The sequence below is a fragment of the Lepisosteus platostomus genome, chromosome 9 (genome assembly GCF_059453375.1).
Source record: "Lepisosteus platostomus isolate fLepPlt1 chromosome 9, fLepPlt1.hap1, whole genome shotgun sequence".
In the NCBI taxonomy this organism is placed as follows: Eukaryota; Metazoa; Chordata; class Actinopteri; order Semionotiformes; family Lepisosteidae; genus Lepisosteus; species Lepisosteus platostomus.
In genome coordinates, this window is record NC_142619.1 from 20,508,260 (window position 1) to 20,524,585 (window position 16,326).

Genomic DNA, 16,326 nt, shown 5'->3' on the forward strand with positions numbered 1-16,326 from the left:
TGCTGTGTATTGTATAGCATTGTGCTAAATTGTTAACTTATTCTACAGTTGGAAATGCAAGAGATTCTGTAACTACAGCAGGTGCTGAGTATTTCTTGAAAACGATTGAAATATCTGAAATTATTTCCAAAAAAGTATTAGTAATTTTGTTTTCGGTTAACCACACTACATTTTAATATTTAATTACTCTTGTTTTTTAATTATTTTGTCCTTAGGATGTTAGTTTAGGAAACTGAGATATCCGCCAAGAGTGTTCAGTGCTTTCTATTATGCATATGGAAATCAGTAAACCTCCTAATACAGAGATTCTTAAAAATAGTTTCTTAACTAAAAAAATAAATACGTTTTTAAACAATGCAAAATTTATCCTTTCCTGTTGCATAACAGTGCAATACTTTTAATAATGTTCTACAACTTCTTTTTATTCTGCACTATGTTTTCACATAAATTATATTGTGAGTGCATATATTATTATGTGAGTGCTTTGACAAAAAAGAACACTTTGGCCACGGTAGTTATGAAAAACACGTTTTATTGAAAATTATTTTTTGTTTCCTCCCAGATGTGGCATGCAAATATAATATTTAAGCAGCTTTTATTTAGCCACATTTAACTTCAGATTCAGTAGCAATGGCTCCCTGGAGAGAGCAACTTCAATGGCAGGGTAAATCACTTTCTCTCCTGTCAGTTTTCACTGCTGCATGTACCTTTGTTATTAATGGCAGTGATGACAAGTTGAAAACACAATGCATTCCTTAAGTAAGGTATTATATAGGAGGTAATTTGAAAACAAAATTATTCAGTGTTTTCTGTGGTAATGAACAATTTTTCATCTGCAAGATTGCTGTATGTTCCTTCTTGCTGTGGGGCAAAATATTTTCTTTTCAAAATCCTCTTCCCAGTAATTTTACTTGCATTTGTCCATGATTAAAGTTACCTTAACAGAGTATCTGAGGGCTGAAATTGGGCATGATTCACCAGTGTTCTTCACTTATTGGTTTGCAGTAAAGGTAGAAAAGCTTCTCCAGGTGGTGGTATTTATATGAATTTATTGACATACTGTATTATAATTTGTTTCTGAAATACGGAACCACACATATAGAGTGCACTTTAACTGGAACAGGAATTTTCATTTTATTTTAAAATCATGTATGAAAGATAAGACAAGAACATATGAAAGAGAGTAGTATAGAAAAAAGATATTCTAGATTAGACTTACAGATACTTGTCACGGTCACGGTCATATTGTACTCAGGTGTAACCTTCCATCTAAATGTCAGTCATTATGACATGTCTTATGACAGTCAATAGTAACATTGAAAAATATTGAAAATATTTTTTTATATATATATGAGGTTCTGGTTTTAAAATTTATATGTCCCTTTATTGTATTTATTAGTCTGCTTCCACTGAATATCCCATACAGGTGTAATAAAATACAATATTTATTTCTGAAATTATTTGCTATACAGTTAATGTAAATAATTTTAAAATAGAGTGCTCACAACAATTTTGTATCTTCATCAATTGCATACAGTGCTGTCATTGAAGTGGAATGATGACCATTCTGAGCTGTTGAGGTAGAGCTGTGTCATTCACGTCAACAGCTCTGTCTTAAGAACTGCACAAATATACAGTACTACTGCCATCATATTTGTCTCTAGTTTATTCATGTCCTTGTTGTACAGAATGGTGCTTCCAGGTCTGTGTTCAGCAATCTGTAAACATCTTTCCTTTGTGGAAAAAAACACTGTCTGATTTACACCAGAAACACTGTGTGCCTAGTGTTTCTGGTCTTTGTCTGTCTTGGGTTCTATAATTTAATCCTAGGCCAAATACTGAATTTTGTTTGCTGGTCTTTTGGAACTGACATTCTTTTGTGTAATAACAATTCACAGTATAGTTTTAGAGGTAAAGATTGTCTCACAGTGCTTGTTTCAAGAGAATTGTTGGCCTTCCGCTGGATTACCAATGTCAGTGTAGTTTTTCAAGAGGTCTATGATTAATATTAGAGAAAAAATACAATGTCATTAGTTTGTCAGATTTCTGGTTTTGAGCCTGGTTATGAGAATGCTTTTTTGGTTCATTACTTTGTCTATTGTATTTCAGTTCTTCAAGTTTACCAAATATACAACATTTTTCTCATGGTGATAATTCAGTTTTACTAATGAGCAAAAAAAGCTAACAGTTTCAGTTTAAATTCATGTGCATTCTGTTAATTAAGAAAATAAATTGAGTGCAATACACTGTTTTTTAAAAGAAACACAATCTGTTTTGCTGGTCGAAATATTTTGTGATTAGTATTGTAAAAGAAAAATTGTATTAGTCATCTTCATAAAATAGAAGGAATCTTGAATCAGCAAAGACACTTCATCATGCTATTTATGTGTGTTAGCATGATAGTTAGCAGACTTTAAAAACCAATGATCCTTACAAGCTTTAGTTTTTTTAATTAATGTTTCCAAGATGAGTTTGGAAAAATTAATTTCTAAAACAATAAAACAATATGCTTCATTGAGTGGAGAAATTGCTGTGCTCTTCAAACTGCTTGAATGTTAAATTATACTCTGAATATAACTATAAAACCAAAAAGTGAAATGCAATCAGTCAAATTGGAGAGTGAAGTGGTGGTGTTTCCATCTGAAGAAGGCAAAAATGTTTTTTCTTGTTTCTTTTTACTTTTCAGCATGTAATTAATCTTCACTTGTTCTGAAATTCATCAGTCCAGAGTATTCATTTAGTTTCAGTGTGTACTGTATGTATACTGTATGTAGGATGCTTGACTTTCATTAATGGATGTTTTATCAGTTAGTTTGTCACCAAGTAAAATATACTCATTGGACCAGTAAAATACACTTATAGTGAATTTAGATAATAAATTATTGCTAGGGTCTGTCTGTAACATGCCATGCACAACGTGCTGTATAAAATGCTCAATAATACAATAGTTCAATGTGATATCACCATTGAAAGTTGCTGTTCTTTGAAAATATTGAAATAATTACATGAACATGATTGAAATAATTGAGCAAGCAGATCAGTTGTTGAATATGACACCTTTTCCTTCCCATATGTTGCTGGCTAATTTAGAAAAGGCACCAAGAGCAAATGAAATGATAAATGGCAAATCAGTTATGTGCAATTTAGCAGTACTTTTCTATATATTTGATATTACATGGTTTGTTTTAACCTACTTCACTGTGGGAAAAAGAATTCATTGGAAACCCAACTATTGTCTTTGACCAGCTGAAGGTCATTAGAGGTTCATATCCATTTCTTGTGTATAAATGTTTTGAAAATAATAATAAAAAGACATCTGCTTTTGGAAAATAATTCTTAATGGAATAGAGGTTTTTCTGAAGTGATGAATCAATGTGCCGTGTTCCATAAAACTGTCTGTGCGGTGTTTTCAACAACTCTAGAACTCAACTCTTTAAATCAGGATTTTCTTACAAGTATTGTAATGTAACACAGAATTATTACATAAATCTAACTGCTGGGTTAATTGGACAACTTTATCCTTTTATTTTGAGATTTTAACATACTTTATAATTTTTGCATTTGAAATATCTGTTTTGATCAAAAGGTGAACCTTGACCAGGTCTATCCTTAGAGACATACTGTATGGTTAACACCTCTGCCCGTAAAGGCTGACTATGCTACAAATGTCTGTTAAAAATATTTAATAATCCCTAATTAGTTTAGTCTATTTCCAATAACAGTGAAATGTACTTTGTCATTTCCTCAGCCAGGTGGGTTAACACCAGTGCTGGCTGAAGATCAGCAGTGTCGCAAACGTCCTCATATGGAGGCTTGCTAGGAAAGATGTATACCAAGTTGTGTGCATCCAGGAAGTTTTTATTCATACGGAAGCTGTAGTGCAACATTAGAATTTGCCTAGACATCCTGTTAAATAAAATCAATTTCAGTAGATTGGTCAAATTCTAATAATAACAAAATAAGCTAACGAATATAAAGATATAGAGTACTTTAGCATTAACTCACATGGCTGATTAAATGACAACTCTGCCCAAAGATCCGATCTGTCACAACCACCCAAAAGGATCCCCAAAACAATCATGTAGATCTCGAACACTGAGCTAATAGTGAGTTTCTTCGACTGCATGAATCTGCACCTGGTGCTCTCACACACTGGAATGGAGGGAGGGTCAAGGCCTGGGGTAGGGGGGACTTCTATATGGATAGCGAAAAGTAGGATTTAGGAATAGGAAAGAGACAAAACTATATAAACTAGAGTTGTAGGCACAGTGACTTTGACACCAGACCAAAAACGAAGAGAAAATTAAGGGGAACGAGTGGAGTGAGTGGAGCTAAGAGAACAGAGAAATGGGGGAAGGAAAATGAATATGAAACAGCCTTGGCTGTTTGGAGATCTGGGGAGGATTGACGATATCAAGAGAACAGAAAGAAAAGAGCATACTGCAAGATAGGAGCAGAGTTGGTTTTTCCACTCCACTCCTAGCTTAAACAAGGTGAATATTGAGTAATATTAAGTATAAGATGTCAGAATCCCATGGGAGTGGAAGTGCAGTGTTAGAATATGACCCCCTTACAAACTTCTGTTAAATAAACACCATTATTCAATCAGTATCCTGGTTTGTATTATACAATGTATATACAGTGTACCACTCTAAGTATGTATGAATGGGGTACCATCTGCTTGGAGTTCTCCCTGTGTTAATGTGGGTTTCTGCAAGGAGCTCTGGTTTTCTCCCATAGTCCAAAGACCTACTGATAGGTTAACTGGCTTCTTAGAAAAATGTCTTGGCGTGAGGTGATGTACTGGTACCCTATGTTGGCTTTGCTTGCCAGGACAGGCTCCAGTTCCCCTAAAACTCTTTATTGCAGTTAGAAAATGGATGGATGATCATTCATTGCTGATAGAGATGCACTTTAAATCACAGTGATTTAGGCATAAATGAAAGCAATTTCAACTCTTTTATGTCATGCCTAGTGAAAATCAAGAAAGAAAAACACAGAGAATAATGCCTTTGTGCTATTTGAATGCTGGAGGCTACACAAAGTTATCTGGGCTGAACCTCAGCGGTGAAGTCAAGTCCTCTTAAGCGGTGAATAAGGATTTGTGTAGACCACCCTGATGGTCTTCAGAGAGTGTAGTGCAGAACAATATGATAGTTGTTTTGTTCAAAAGACCAATAAATGGGGAGCTTTAATTGTGATGGTCTAAAAATGAGTGTCTATTCACTGCAGGATTTCACTTGATTTATGGTGATGTGACAGCTCAGGGCTACATTGATCAAGACCTGAGGCTTCACTTGTTGCCCTTCCTGTGAGTTCACAACATTCCAGCAGCACAATGCATGTACTCATACTGCTTGTGTAACAGGATTGACAAGATGGGAAGGAGACTATAACTATTTGCTATGCTATAGATACCCAACATTGAACATTTTTGTGATGATGGTGGGGTGTGAAAGAACTGTTCATAAAGTTATTGTGGAAGTGTTTTGAGAAACTAGTTGTGTAATAGTTCTAACTAAATCCCTTGCAATTTCATTACACCATATGTGCAAAGAAGAAATGACTTTTGTCAGTATTCACATGAAAGTTTTCATTTTTAATGGTGTTAGTGAAAGGAGGTATAACTATACTTTTCTAAAGTGAACAGCAATAAATTTAAATAGATAATAAATTTGAATGAGAAAACTATGATTGACTCACTATTCAATTTAGCTGCAAAAATGCATTCATTTCAGTATTGTTATAGCCCCTGTGTACTATGTCCAGAGAAGAAACAGTACAGTATTTCTGTCTGTAGTCACAGAAGTTGTGTATCTTAATGGTGTTAGCAAAAGGAGGTAAAGGTGCACTTTTCTAAAGTCGACAGAAATAAATCACATAACCTAATAATTTCCTGTTTTAAAATACACAGCAAACCAACTAAAGAAGTTTAAAAAACCCAACATAAATCATGTTTGTAAATAGACCTAGAAACAATAGTTTGGGCACTTGTTCTTCACTCGGTTCAATAAAATAATAATGAGTCGTTCAAGTTCTAATCCAATGAAGTCTCTGAAAACAAGCCACGGCAATTGTGTCTAAAAAATATGCCATTTCTGTACATTAAAAACTCCTTATCTCTAAAATGACTTCCATTTAAAGGGCAGGTTTTGAACCAGTGCCATAAACACAACCTTATGTATTAGTTTTTGTAGAAATTGCACTAAAACAACTTTTTTCTCAGTTAAGTTCTATATACTATTTCCTTTCTTAAGCTTTTCATAAGTTTCTAATTTTAAGACAACAATGTTTGCTTGTATAGAATTTGCTCTTTTAAACCACTTAGGGTCTGCTCAATTATTTAATATGTATGATAACCAACGAATAGAGGCTAATTCAATCAGAAAAGTAGAAACAACAAAAAAACAAGTTCTGGTTGTGGAACCTTCTTCAAGTGTGTGGACCAATAAAAGCAGCAATATAACAATAAGGTGAACTGAAAAATGAGAATGCACTAATGAGAAGGAAATTGACAAAGGGATTATAAGAAGATGGACAATTGGGATACACATTCTATGTGAAATGTGGAATTAGAGCTTATTTTATGGACATTTTAGCTTCTAATGTTGTTCTGGAGTAGAAGTCTGAATATCTATGAAAGGACAGACAGAAAGGTCAGAGTGATTGTGGCTGTGAAGGGTAAAATGGGGAACTGTTGACTTGGCTTGGTCTTTGATCTTCATTCCTCACTGCACTGATATGTTCCCTGAAATGAGCCTTTTTTCCTGTTCCATCAATGTAAGCGATAGAAAACTTTCTGCAAGAGATGCAATAAAAGAGATTGCTGTCCAAACATAGTGCCTTCTGGGTTTCATGCGTTTTGCAGTTTTATCCTTAGAAAATTGTCAAGGGGTGTAAAGTTACATCAGAGTTCTTTACTTCAGATAGTTTTCTTTTTTTGGTAGTGTAAAAAGACTGCAGAGTATATAATCTTATTGCAACATATGGAAATACACCAGAAAACACTGTATCACTAAAGCAAAAAAGACTGAAAACTGTTATTAAGGCACGGATCATGTATCAATTTGCATTACAAGTCACTAATGTTGAAAAACTTACTAAATTATAACATCTTTTTTTTTAATTGAAAAAGATCACAATGATTTCACAAATTCATGAAAATGATTTTGATCCAAGTACAGTATTTGTCCCCGGCAAAGAATGTCAGTGTGGCTAAATCTCTTTTACACTGTCATCTTATAGATGCACACATATGTAATTTACATAAAAAGTTTTTTTTGGTATTGTCCTTAAATTTCAATGGATCTTTGGTTAAAGGCAATGCTTATGATTACCATTATGGCCTGGTTCTTATGTTTTTAATTGGCTCTGTCTCTCTGAATCTTAGTAAATGTACATTTTCTTTTTATGTCTTAGCTTTCACTCAAGACAGTATGTGGGAACTCTTTTGTTATCCACTTATTTCAGATTCCACTTTGATTATAAAATTAAATGTAAATTCAGTTCACTTTAGATCAAGACTAAATAAAGGTAGTGAAGTTTAAGAGAAATAAATTAATACTCAGAGCATTGTAGCAGCATATGCATTTTAAACCAGTCATTGTGTTGGAAAATGTAGATAACATTTTAAAGCAAGAGAGGTGTGTTTAATAAAGCTTACAAAATGGATGTTGAAATAGACAAAATTAAATATCCTGCAAACTAGATGTGGATTTTTTTACTCTAGCTTTAAAGTTTACTCAGACAAAAACCTTGTTGTTCAAGGTTAATACAAAACACATTCTAGAGTATTATTTTATCTTGTAGAAATAATTAAACGTACTGCTTCTTCTGTGCTGGGATTGAGTGGGACTTGTTGAATAAGTTGAAAAAACATGCCTTTTTTTCAAATGTCAATACAGTGTTAGCTAGGAGGTAAAACTAGTTCACCTAGTAGTTTTGGTCTTCTTTCATTATAGTCTTTATACATCCTATTTACAAAGCAGATTAGAAGTGAACCAGCATGGCTAATCTCTCACCAGTAAAACAAGAAAATGTGAATGTGCAAATATTGAATATGTATATTCTGTTCAAATCCTCATCCCTCAAATTGTAGTGCTGTCATTCCATACAGCCTTTCACTCTGAATGCCACCACTCTGTGTTTTTATAAATGTTTGTTAAAGAAATGTAGCATTAAATGGAACATGACTCCGCTGAAGAGGTTATATCTATTTGTTTACAGTTCTAAAGCAATCACAGGAAAGTTCATTTTTGAAAGACAGTCTATCCACTGGAGTGAAGTGAAAGAGAAACAGAGGTGTTTATTTAAACTGAACACATTTTAATACAACAGATATTCCAAAAATGACCTAGGTAGTATCTCATCAACTACACGCATCGTAAACTACGATTTCTCCAGGTAGTCTAGCGTCAAAACTCACAAATGGCAAAGATGGTGTTTAATATTTTAGTATATCTGTGAAAACAATGGATTTTAGTTTCTGGTGGTATCTTCAAAGTAATAGGCCTGAATCATTTTTAAAGTTACAGTACATTAAAGGTTTCAGGGATTTAATGTCTAGATTTCTGTTTGAATTGTAATTGTCTATATGCATATTTTGTCATTGTGTATGCAAAGATTGTGGACACTGACTGAATGTTTAGTTTCTGCTTAATGAAAATATGCTGAAAGTTTGAATTTGAAGGGTACAAGGTATCTTGCAAAGTGATACACATTTCTCTTTCTGTCAGAGAAACACAGTGTAGAAGAAAATGAGCCATTCACTGTATCACAAGACTTAGAGTTGTGCTGTATCTATTGTGATTTGAACATTGATCATTGTATAATCTGAGCTTTTCTTTGACAGATAGGCCTGTAGGCAATGAAAAGCAGTTAATATGAGTGCTGCTCAAAGTACATAAATCCATTAAAAAACAATAAATTTATAATTAATTTTATTTTCTGGGAAGCTTAAAAATTTAAATATTTTTTTTTATTTGAAGTGGAGATATTTTTCAACCGTCTGTTGTAAATGTATATACTTTCAGTAAACGAATGACAGTGGGAGTGAAGTTTTTGGTAATGTGTAGTATTTCAAATTAATGTTACCAAAGTAAATCCATAAATCTTTATTATCTGTTTTTTCTTGCTCTCTCTCTTTTGTGAAATCTTCTGGGGAAACAAATCACTTAGGATCACTGATAAACTTTTAAAAGCTTTTATGTTTCAGAGTACTGGTGATGACTAAAGAAAAAGCTTGTAATTTTAAATGGAACCTAGTACTACAGAGTTTAAAGTGTGAGATCTTTGGGATGTGTCTGTATTTATTAAGACTATGATGAGTCACAGCATTTATATGGCCTCCCTTCTTCCTTATGCAGACCTGCTGTTCTCAAACAGTTGCACTCCATTCCTGGGCTCGGCTAAAGGGGTTCACTTTCAGACCCTTCTTTTGGATGAGGAAAAGGGGCGCCTTCTGCTGGGTGCCAAAGATCACATCTTTCTGCTTGACTTGGATGATTTAAACAAGGATCCACGGAAGGTATGTTTATCTTTGAACTTGATCTCCCCTGCCATTCAAATGCTGTCTGAGAACATCTGTGCTGATTTTAAAGAGCTTTTGTCACTGCTTTATTTTCCTGAGAACAATTTTCTATTGAGCAGGTACTGGAGGCATGCACACAAAAATACAGCATGATTTATGTCACATTCATTTTGTAGTACCTGAAAGCAACTGAAAAGAGAGTGTTGCTTTGAATGATAAACATGTTTCAGAATTTAAGGTCATCCAGAAAGAGTAGTTTTTTTGTAATGCAGCATGGTGCATTTTTAATAGTGTAAGAAAAAAAAACAATAAAAGAAAGCTTACTGATTGAGTTTGATAGCTGTACAATGTATAATTTGCTTTTTTCCTCAAATGGAAATGCCAATAATCTAAACTGTAAGAATGTTACATTTTTAAGTTTATTGCTAGTCTGTGAAGCTCTTTTCTCTGACAACATGTTAAGACAAAGATTGTTTTTGTGCTTGAGTTGATGCTAAAAAAAACAGCCATAATTCAGAGTTAACTATGATGTCACAAAACTGTTTTCTTAAAATTGTCTCAGTAGAAGCTGGTAGGACCTGAGACCGAAGAGGTAACATTACAAATGTAAGGGTTTGAGGATGGGGTGGTGAACAGTTAGATGAAACAGACACCTAAAAGGATTTTTTTTTTACATACTGGTACTGTGAATGTCAGTGGAGGCTGCCTTGATATTAATGTATTGTAATATAGTAAGTTATCACAAAGTGCCTTAGAGTGCAGCCCAGAAGATGATAGTGTTGTTAAAACTCCCTTGATTATTCATGAGAATTTATCACATTCTCACTGTTCTGTGGTTCAAAAATAATAGTTAGATTCCTCATTTTAACATACTGTATACTGTACATACCCAATATTAAACGTTAAAAATATAAGATTATACATTGTATATGTTAATATTAACGATAAACATCATAAAGCTTACTGCTTTTTTCAGATCTCACATTTGGGTTTTTCACCAACTAATGTAAATCTAAGCTTGAATGTAAGACATACCTACACTTGACTAAAGACAGCACAGTGTCTCATCAGAGTAGTTCACTGGGACTAATCTCACAGGGTTCGATGGGTTGGTTGGCTTATTGTTTTAAACTTGTTCTCTCTTTCTGTCTCCGCTCTTCCTTTCTCTCTCTTTGTTATAGTCATACTTTTTTATTACCACATAATTGATTCTCACTTATTAATGCTTAAAATATACTGTAAAAAACATTAAAACAATAATACAGTATATTGAAATATTTACAGAATTATGAGTACATACATTAGAATACAGGTTTGACAATCTTTTTTTTTTTAAATACATTTTTTTAAACTGATGTAGATATTTTAGTATATAATTGTTTAATGTTTATTTTCAGAATAAAATAATATATGATATTTTGTAGTGTGAGCTAGATCTTTAATGATTCCCAATACAGATTAATTTAACTACCAAAGCATGGTAGCAACAAAAGCTTCAGCATCACTTTTAACCCCTTTTCTACTCTCAACGCATTTCTTCTCTGGCATGTTTCTAGTTTTTCTGCTTGAAGGCAACATTCACAGAATTTACAGGCCCTGATATTTTCTTATCTAGATTATTGTAACTCCCTTTTGGCTGGTCTCCCAGCCAACACCACCCTCAGATTCCAGCACATCCAGAGCTCTGTTGCTCATCTTGTCTTTTCTTTCCCTCAATTTTCTTATGTTTCTCCATTACTCCTGTCCCTTCACTGGCTCCATGTTGCTGCATGCAGCCAATTAAAGTCCCCTTCTGAGAGTTGTCAGATGTTCTCATTATATCTGTCATTTCATACAAGTCTAAATCAGACATGTCATATTTTTGTGACTTTATAGTCAAATGTTGTAATCAAAAACATCTTCATCCCTAGTCAATGATACTTCCAATTTCCTATTATTATACAAAGATGTGCAATGTTTAGGTTGTATTCATTTCAATGTAGCAATGACACAGCAAAAATATACAATGTAAATGGAGCAGTAACTCTTTATGTAAAATCTGTCTTTTTCATATATTACTAGAAACGAAATAATGAGAACAGGCCAGTGAAAAGTGACTCATGAGCAACTAAACTGACAGTGATGAAAAAATTATTACAGAGAACAATAAAGGAGGAAAATCAATGGAGTATTTACAAATGACATTGAGGCATAGGTATTACAAAGAAACTGGTCCATGCCAAAAAGAGCAAGGAAAAGATATACTGATGAAGAATATTTAAAGTGATTACACAAATTTGTAAACAATTTGATAAAATACCCATGGCCTACATCACCAGGTCATTTGCTTGTTTGCCACTGGAGATCAGAGATTTTCAGGGATCTGGACAGGCTGTGAGGTCTGCTTGTTTGCAACTATTATCTTTTAGACACTGACTTGTCAGTGTGGCTGTGTTAGGTCTTTGCTTCTTACACCCGATCTTCTTCTTCATCCCTCTCACCCACATTTCCCCATGTCAGTTTTAACCCTGCTTTTCTGCACTCTCATGACCTCACCTCACTTGAGTCTTTCCAGTGGATGTTGTTGATTTACAGTGACACTCAGGTAGTGCTGAGGGCAAGAAGTTAAACTGTCAAAGCACTGAACTCTTACTGGATTGCCCAGGCAAGAACTACTGAACCAGTGAAACATCATGATTAATATTTGGCTTTATCCAAAGTAACTCTTATTTAAAACTACTATTAAACTGTAAACCTAGAACACAAAATAAAAGATAGGGAAGCACAAAGACACTGACAAGATACACAGAGTTACTATGAAAACAAAATTAAGGATAGCTGATTTTACACTCTGAAAAAAACATAACAACAACACATGTTCTGTTTCCTTTTCTTCTTACAGATTAACACCAGGTTATGTTTGAGGTGTGATTACACACTGTTAAATAGTTCTTTAAACAGCTTTAGATATTACTAAAACCAGAACATGATGTATGTAGTTTGACAGACCTTTTTAAGGTTTGTTTTCTGTCCTTTCAACAAAATGATGGCAGTATCATTTTCATGATAACTCAGCTCTTATAGAACTTTAAGGACTCCCTCCAACAGATGTTGATCTTCAACTAAAAGCACTATAAGAGTGTAGTAGAAACAAGTATTCATTGTTATTTATTGTAACCTCAAAGTAACCTCAAAAACCTCAAACTATTAAGTTTGCATCCTGGAACGTGCACAATTACTCCTGTAACCATGTTTCTCAACAGAAGGCACTAAACAATAGGATGTCACCACTGCTACCAGGGGACAGAACATCGACACCTTGCTTCCACCCTTTCCCTGAGGAGGCTGTAAACAGAGCTGGTGCTCGAGTTATGTTCTGTTCTCCCTTTTTCATTTAGACATCCCACTGTGGGGATCCGATGTGACCGCTTGGTCTGGAAAGCTATGACCTGTGATCTTGTTGTTGTCAGGCAACAGAAATTACATCAACAGTTCAGTGTAAGAAGAGCTACTTCTGCAGTTCCTTACAGAACACCCTAGAACCTCAACGGCTTAATTGCTGGTCAGAATGGCATATCACCTGAGTCTGATCTATGTAACAGATCATAATGTGTTTAGACACTGGTCTTAATCTGAGGCAAAGAGAGAAGCGTTGAATGTCATCAACATCGAGATATGATTCACATGAAAAATGTAGATGATTTTAGAAGAAGAATGCCAGACTATGGAAAAACAATGCTCTGGAGCTGTAACAAGAAAAATGTAGATGAACATTGTGCACCAAAAGAGTATGGATATCATTAATATTTCTTGCATGCCAGCAGCACAAACAAACCAGCTTGTGGAGTCTGGGTTTTGACACCTTACATAGGTGTAGGTGAGGCAGACCTAGGGGCAGGTCCAAGGTGAAAGCTCTTATCTGCTGCATGAGACTTCAAGCTGAGACCCAAGAAGGCGGTATGTTGTTCTGGTGCAAAATGAGTGTGACCCTGAGCCAATGGAGGGGTCTAGAGCGGCAGCTGTATTAGAGCCTGTCTCTGGATGGTATGCAAATCAGACAGTCAAAAATAAAAAAGAATTCAAAACACTTATGCCTTGCAGCTACAAATACTGTACCTCTCGTGCACTTGGAAAGCAAGAGCACAAATGGGTCAGTGTCCAGGATTCTTGCCTGCATCAGCAAAAGTTTGCAGTGCCCTCCTGTAAGAAATGCAATAATCTTTCTGGTAGCCTTTTTGGAGGCTAATGTCATTTTAGAAACATTTGTTTTCACAAGCCGCAGTTAAGCGTAGTTCGACTATGAGAGAACAGGATGTAATTCCTGATTGAAGGTCACCCTGTAGGGTCTCGACATTCATGAGGGCTTGGTGAAGAGAACCTTCCAAAATAGCCAAATATGCATATAATGCAAATAGTTGCCACTTCTATACCCTTGCATAATATACTACAGAATATGGCATGTTTGACATAAGCAACCCTCCCATACGTGATAAAGTACTAATGCTTTGGCTTTAAATTAATTAAAATAACATCGATCAACGGAAAAAACAGCAGTGGTCACAAACTAATCAACTTCAATAAACAGTAAACAACATGAATCCTTCTTCTGCACCCAGAAGATGTCTGTACTTTCTCTCTCTGCCTTTTACAGCTATTTCTCTGGTCCATAATTATAGGAACAGGTAAAAGATTCATTCTATGCTGGAAGGTAAGGAAAGAAAACACCGTGGCTGTGTAGCTTTCTACACATGCGAGGGAGAGAGGGAATTATCTTTATCTAGATAAATAAGGCATAGGAGAACAAAAGACAAGAGTAGGTAAGAAGGCACAGGGAGCAGCAAAGCATAGCTCATAGGGCTGCAACTCCAGGGCATCAATCGGAAGCAGGAAGTACAGATGAAGAGGCTGTGGAGGGGAATAAAGTGCAAGAAAAACAAGCAGGAAGAGAAAAAATATATAAAGAAAAAATAGTATCTTTTAAAAAAATTTCAAGAAGCCATATTAATCAACTGCTTAACCTAAAATAAAACAAGGTAACAGAAAAGAAAGGATTTTGGAACACTTGTTCCTTTTTTTTTTACTAAAACAGGGGAAACAGTTCTAATCATCTACTCAAAATTAGCACAGTTTTAACCAACCAGTCTTATTTTTTAAATGTCAAAACAAACAGGGGGAAAAGCAGTCCCTTCTTTCACTTGTGTAGTTTATGTGCAGAAAGTGAGCACACACTGTAAAATGTAAACCCGGTAGCTATGACAGTGTAAGAAAGTAGGGAGCAAGGGAAGTGGTTTGCCTTTGCCACCAGAGAGACACCAAATACAGACCAAGCCAAGGGAGGGGAAAAAGACAGCTTCCAGCTGGACACACAGATGCTCATTGAAAGATATTTAGCAGACTAGCTCAGTGACTCACACTGAGAAATGGAAAAAAAGGGAGAGCAGGAAGCATCCCTGCCCTATATCTGCACAGAGGACGTCCTGATCCTGACTGGCCTATTGGTAGTTCGCTCTTGTCTCCTGGAGCAGCAATATTTCATAGACTGGTGGCTACTTTTCAGAATAAAGATGGGGGAATGATGTCCTCTATTATAATGCATTGTAAACACAGATGATGAAGTTGTCTAAGGCTGATGACAAGCCAGTTTGTACTTCTTTTACATGGAAATCTGTACATTTTTTACTCTTAATATTCCGTATTCAGAGTTCTCTGATACATCCAAGGGCATTTATATTAATTTTCTATGTCTTCTAGTAAAAGGAGTACATTATGGATTGACAGCTCACTTACACTTACATTTTCTAAATATAAAAAGGCAACAGTTATATGTTCAGTGAGTCAAAATCATAGTGAATTTGGAGATGAAATTGAATCATTATCAACAATTTTGTTTTTCTCCTTATCCGTCTGCATATGAAGTTTTTTTTTAGTTTTGGAAATTTTTAAAAAAAACTTATACATCAACAGTATGTATTGGACAGCAATTGCATTCTCAAATCTGTCGACAAGATGACATAGATATATACAGTAGATTTTGTTTTTCTCAGGAAGTATTTAAGTGATGTTGTTCAGAACTAAAAGCAATGCAAATAAGTTCTAACATGTGCAGTGTTATATATTTAATTACCATAGATATTACTTTTTTTCACTATAATTTTCACTTATAATAAAGCATGTCTATAATTGCAATCACCATAATCTTGAATAAATAATTGGGAATTGCATTTAATTTTGATTAACATGGATATTACATTCTTGTGAATATGATTGTAATGTACTGTAGCATGCACTAATATATATCATGTAAGAATTATATGGATGGATGGATATTTGCCCATTATGCCTTCCAGCACTTAGGGGCTGCAACATCCTGTTGCTGTTACCATAACATTTGGTTTTTACAGGACAGAGTTGTTAGCCTTGTGCCTAACTTCCAACATGGAGGAGCTTGCACCCAACATGGGACACGAACCCGCTACCCTGAGATAATGAAACTCATGCTTTACTACAGAGCCAGCTGGGGCACTAACAATCATATACTGCAACTTATATGTTTATATACTGTACATATGTGTTGATATATAACATCTATGCTATTTATTAATAAATACAAGTTAACTAATCTAAAATATAGTAATCTAAAATAATCTAAAAATGTTAATCATGGTGGTGTATAATATGCTCATGAAATTAAAAGGCAGCTGTCACCCTGACCTGCATGACTTGACAAGGAGAACATCCAGATCACATAAATGTTCAGGTTAATTTAGTTTTAACACGAGGAGGGGCTCACAACTGGTGTACATCAAGTTGTAAAAACA

General features: G+C 34.7%; 1 protein-coding gene across 3 annotated transcripts in view; it reads left to right on the forward strand.

Annotated features, from left to right (window-relative positions):
• Positions 1 to 16,326, forward strand: part of sema3d (sema domain, immunoglobulin domain (Ig), short basic domain, secreted, (semaphorin) 3D) — a 186,627-nt gene that overhangs the window by 132,772 nt on the left and 37,529 nt on the right. For all 3 annotated transcript variants that reach the window (XM_088647163.1, XM_088647162.1, XM_088647164.1), the window contains exon 3: positions 9,366 to 9,526. In XM_088647163.1, coding sequence (XP_088503289.1) covers positions 9,366 to 9,526 — 161 coding nt within the window. The remainder of the gene's footprint in view (positions 1 to 9,365; positions 9,527 to 16,326) is intronic.